Source organism: Sapajus apella, unplaced genomic scaffold (assembly GCF_009761245.1).
Source record: "Sapajus apella isolate SASKATOON/1434 unplaced genomic scaffold, GSC_monkey_1.0 scaffold183, whole genome shotgun sequence".
Classification (NCBI taxonomy): domain Eukaryota; kingdom Metazoa; phylum Chordata; class Mammalia; order Primates; family Cebidae; genus Sapajus; species Sapajus apella.
In genome coordinates this window covers 1,368,797-1,373,857 of record NW_022437123.1, presented here as the reverse complement: position 1 = coordinate 1,373,857, position 5,061 = coordinate 1,368,797, and the positions used below count along the sequence as shown (strand labels likewise).

Below are 5,061 nucleotides of genomic sequence, written 5' to 3'. Positions count from 1 at the left end.
TTGCTATAGAGAGGAGATACTGTCTCTCTCTCTATATATGTATTCCCTCCAAAACTCAAACCATGTTGAGTTATTTGTAGTTTTCTTATACATTGTCCATTCTCTTTTGTTAGGGTTTTTGCATATGATATTCTTTTTGTCTGAGTAACTTGCACTTTATCTTCCAGAATGCCGGGATATCTACTAATTCTTCACACCCCTCTAAATGGAGCCAGTCAATCTCATTTCAGAATAACCTTCTTTAAACCTAATTCTCTTCTTTCTGTATGTGGCGCGTGCAATCCTTATGTTGGCAAATGGAGCCAGTCAATCTCATTTCAGAATTACCTTCTTTAAACCTAATTCTCTTCTTTCTCTATGTGGCACGTGCAATCCTTATGTTCCAGTGGATGCCATTTCTTGAGCATTACCTGAGGTGCATCCTAAAGCACAGATTCTGTACCCCATCCCACAGCTACAGAAGCTATGTCTCTGGGGCTGGACCCAGAAATCTGCATTTTTGTTATGCTTACAAAAGGGATTGATAGCCTACATTTAGGTAAACATGGCTAAATTATCTTCCCTGTAACCATTTTCACAAGCAAAAGTCCTTATTACACAAGTGTTTATGCTCACCTGAGGGCAAAAAGGTGAATCTAGCCTTAAAGCCTTGGAAATGATTTATACTATCACTTTTAAAATGTGTCACCAGGGATGATCCAAGATGGCCGTTTAGGAACAGCTCAGGATTGCAGCTCCCAGTGAAAGCGCAGAGGGTGAGTGGACGCCGCGTTTTTATTGCCCACAGACAAGGAAATTCCCGGGTGGAGGTGCTCCACGGTCGCCAGCGCGGCTGTTTCGGACAGCGCGGCTCTGCCGGCGCCGCTGCTTTGCCCCGTGTGGCTGCTTTGTCGGCGCCCCGGAGCCACGGCTCTCCGTACAAAATACACTGGTCCAGGGGCCCTTTTGGCTGGCGATTGGAGCCACGGGAAGTCGCCCTTACGCTGGTTCAAAAAGGGGACTGAGCAGAGAACCAGGACAGTAGATTCCAGGGCAAAAAAAAAAAAAGCGCCACAAACCTCAGTGCCGCTGTTTAAGCCAGCGCAGTGAGTGGCCGCAGGGGAAAACAAACAGACCCCGGCACCTCTTCAACAGGCGGCTGGAACACGAACTTAAAAAAGGCTCTGAGGCAGGGAGCCAGGTGATCAGGCTCGGCTGGTCCCACCCCCACAAAAGAACAGCAACCAGAAACTCTGGATTGAGAGTTTCACAGCAAGCACAGCTGAACCCAGGACGGTCCAGCTCTGTGGGGGAGGGGCGTCCGCCATTACCGAGGCAACCCGCCATTGCTGAGGCAGCCCGCCGTTGCCAAGGCAACCCGCCACAGCAGAGACTCCGCCCCAACAGAGGCGGGCCACCATCGCCAAAGCAGTTCTAACTACACCCATATAAACAGGACTGCAGGGAAGTTCACTCATCAGCGGGGCAGAGCCCACAGCAGCTCAGCAAAGCTGCTATAGGCCGACAGTGACTAGGCTGCCTCCTTGCTGGGCTGGGAAGGTCTGAAGGAAAAAAAAAAAAAAAAAAAAAGAAGGCGGCAGCATAATGGAAACTCATAAATAAAGCCCTAAATCCCTGGGACAGAGCACCTGGGAACAAAAAGCAGTTTATGAGTTCTGCTGCAGCAGACCTAAAAGTACCTGCCCAGCAGCTCTGAATGAACAACAACAGAGCTCGCAGCTCACCATTTGAGCTCCTATAAAGAAGAGACCGTCTCCTCAAGCAGCTCCCTGACCCCTATATATCCAAAAAGACACCTCATAAAAGAGAGATCAGATTGACACTAGGCGGGTATCCTTCTGGGACAAAGATAGCAGAAGAAGAAAACTGGTAACAATCCTTGCTGTTCAGCAGCTGCTGCAGGTGAACCCCAGGCAAGCAGGGCCTGGAGTGAACCTCAGCAGTCCTACAGCAGAGGGGCCAGACTGTCAGAAGGAAAACCAAGAAACAGAAACAACCTCATCATCAACAAAAAGAACGTCAATCTGAAAGATTTGAGACCCAATCTGAAAGCCAGCAACTACAAAGTCGACAGGTGGATAAATCCTTAAAGATGGGAAGAAACCAGCACAAAATGGATGAAGACACCCGAAACCAGAACACCTCTCCTCCTAAAAGGGATCACAACTCCTCACCAGCAAGGGAACAAGGTTGGATGGAGAACGAGTGTGATGAAATGACAGAATCAGACTTCAGAAGGTGGGTAGTAAGAAACTTCTGTGAACTTAAAGAACATGTTCTAACCAAATGCAAAGAAACTAAGAACCTTGAAAAAAGATTTGACGAAATGCTAACAAGAATGGACAAAATAGAAAGGAATATAAGTGAATTGATGGAGCAGAAAAACGCAACACGAGAACTTCGTGAAGCATGCACAAGTATCAACAGCCGAATGGACCAAGCAGAAGAAAGGATATCAGAGGTCGAAGATCAACTCAATGAAATGAAACGGGAAGGCGAGACTGGAGAAAAAAGGGTAAAAAGGAATGAACAAAGTCTCCAAGAAATGTGGGACTATGTGAAAAGACCTAATCTACGTTTGATAGGTGTACCCGAATGCGACGAAGAGAATGAATCCAAGCTGGGAAATACTATTCAGGATATAATCCAGGAAAACTTCCCCAACCTAGCAAGGCAGGCAAACATTCAAGTCCAGGAAACACAGAGAACACCACAAAGATTTTCGTCAAGAAGAGCAACCACAAGGCACATAATCGTCAGATTCACCAGGGTCGAAATGAAGGAGAAAATGCTAAGGGCAGCCAGAGAGAAAGGTCGGGTTACCCACAAAGGGAAGCCCATCAGACTCACAGCAGATCTCTCAGCAGAAACCCTACAAGCCAGAAGAGAGTGGGGGCCAATATTCAACATCCTTAAAGAAAAGAACTTTCAACCCAGAATCTCCTATCCAGCCAAACTAAGCTCCATAAGTGAAGGAAAAATAAAATCCTTTGGGAACATGCAAGTACTCAGAGATTTCATCACCACCAGGCCAGCTCTACAAGAGCTCCTGAAAGAGGCTCTACACATATAAAGGAACAACAAGTACCAGCTCAACTAAAGGGCAAAACACCCAGCTAGCACCAAAATGGCAGTATCAAATTCACACATAACAATATTAACCCTAAATGTAAATGGACTAAATGCCCCAATCAAAGGACACAGACTGGCAAATTGGATAAAAAGACAAAAGCCATTGGTGTGCTGTATCCAGGAAACCCATCTCACATGCAAGGATACACAAAGGCTCAAAATAAAGGGATGGAGGAAGATTTACCAAGCAAATGGAGAGCAAAAAAAAGCAGGAGTTGCAATTCTCATCTCTGATAAATTAGACTTTAAAGCAACAAAGATCATAAGAGACAAAGAGGGACATTACATAATGGTAAAAGGATCAATGCAACAAGAAGAGCTAACGATCCTAAATATATATGCACCCAATACAGGAGCACCCAGATACATAAGGCAAGTTCTTAATGACTTACAAAGAGACTTAGACTCCCACACAATAATAGTGGGAGACTTTAACACCCCATTGTCAACATTAGACAGATCAACCAGACAGAAAATTAACAAGGATATCCAGGACTTGAACTCAGACCTGGACCAAGCAAACCTATAGACATTTACAGAACTCTCCACCCCAAATCCACAGAATATACATTCTTCTCAGCACCACATCACACCTACTCTAAAATTGACCACATAATTGGAAGTAAATCACTCCTCAGCAAATGCAAAAGAATGAAAATCATAACAAACAGTCTCTCAGACCACAGTGCAATCAAGTTAGAACTCAGAATTCAAAAACTAACTCAGAACCGCACAGCTTCATGGAAACTGAACAACTTGCTCTTGAATGTTGACTGGATAAACAATGAAATGAAGACAGAAATAAAGATGTTCTTCGAAACCAACGAGAATGAAGACACAACATACCAGAATCTCTGGGACACATTTAAAGCAGTCTCTAGAGGAAAATATATAGCAATAAGTGCCCACATGAGAAGCAAGGAGAGATCAAAAATTGACACCCTATCGTCAAAACTGAAAGAGCTAGAGAAGCAAGATCAAAAAAACTCAAAGTCTAGTGGAAGACAAGAAAATAGCTAAGATCAGAGCAGAACTGAAAGAGATAGAGACACAAAAAACCCTTCAAAAAATCAATAAATCCAGCAGTTGGTTTTTTGAAAAGATCAAAAAAATAGACAGACCACTACCCAGATTAATAAAAAAGAAAAGAGAGAATAACCAAATTGATGCAATAAAAAACGATAAAGGGGATATCACCACAGATTCCACAGAAATTCAAACCATCATCAGAGCTTATTACAAACAACTCTATGCACACAAACTAATAAACCTGGAAGAAATGGATAAATTCCTGGAAACTTGCCTCCTGCCAATCCTAAACCAGGAAGAAGCCGAAACCCTGAAGAGACCCATAACAAGGTCTGAGGTTGAGGCAGCAATTAAGAGCTTACCACCCAAAAAAAGCCCAGATCCTGATGGGTTCACAGCTGAATTCTACCAGACATACAAAGAGGAGCTGGTACCATTTCTTCTGAAACTATTCCAAACAATACAAAAAGAGGGAATTCTTCCCAAATCATTTTATGACACCAACATCATCCTGATTCCAAAACCCGGCAGAGAGTCAACAAGAAATGAAAACTTCAGGCCAATATCCATGATGAACATAGATGCAAAAATCTTCAATAAAATACTGACAAGCCGATTGCAACAGCACATCAAAAAGTTTATCCACCATGATCAAGTAGGCTTCATCCTGGGGATGCAAGGCTGGTTCAACATACACAAGTCTATAAACGTAATTCACCACATAAACAGAACCAAAGACAAAAACCACATTATCTCAATTGATGCAGAGAAGGCCTTTAACAAAATTCAGCAGCCCTTTATGCTAAAAACACTCAATAAGCTAGGTATTGATGGAACGTATCTCAAAATAATAAAAGCTATTTATGACAAACCAACAGCCAATATCATACTGAATGGGCA

At 43.3% G+C, this 5,061-nt stretch overlaps 1 protein-coding gene across 1 annotated transcript in view; it reads right to left on the bottom strand.

Moving 5' to 3' along the window:
- The window catches only part of OVCH1 (ovochymase 1), an 89,658-nt gene that overhangs the window by 46,109 nt on the left and 38,488 nt on the right, over positions 1-5,061 (bottom strand). The window contains exons 10-11 of the mRNA XM_032268574.1: positions 819-983; positions 616-721 (exon numbers count right to left, since the gene is read on the bottom strand). Coding sequence (XP_032124465.1) covers positions 616-721; positions 819-983 — 271 coding nt within the window. The remainder of the gene's footprint in view (positions 1-615; positions 722-818; positions 984-5,061) is intronic.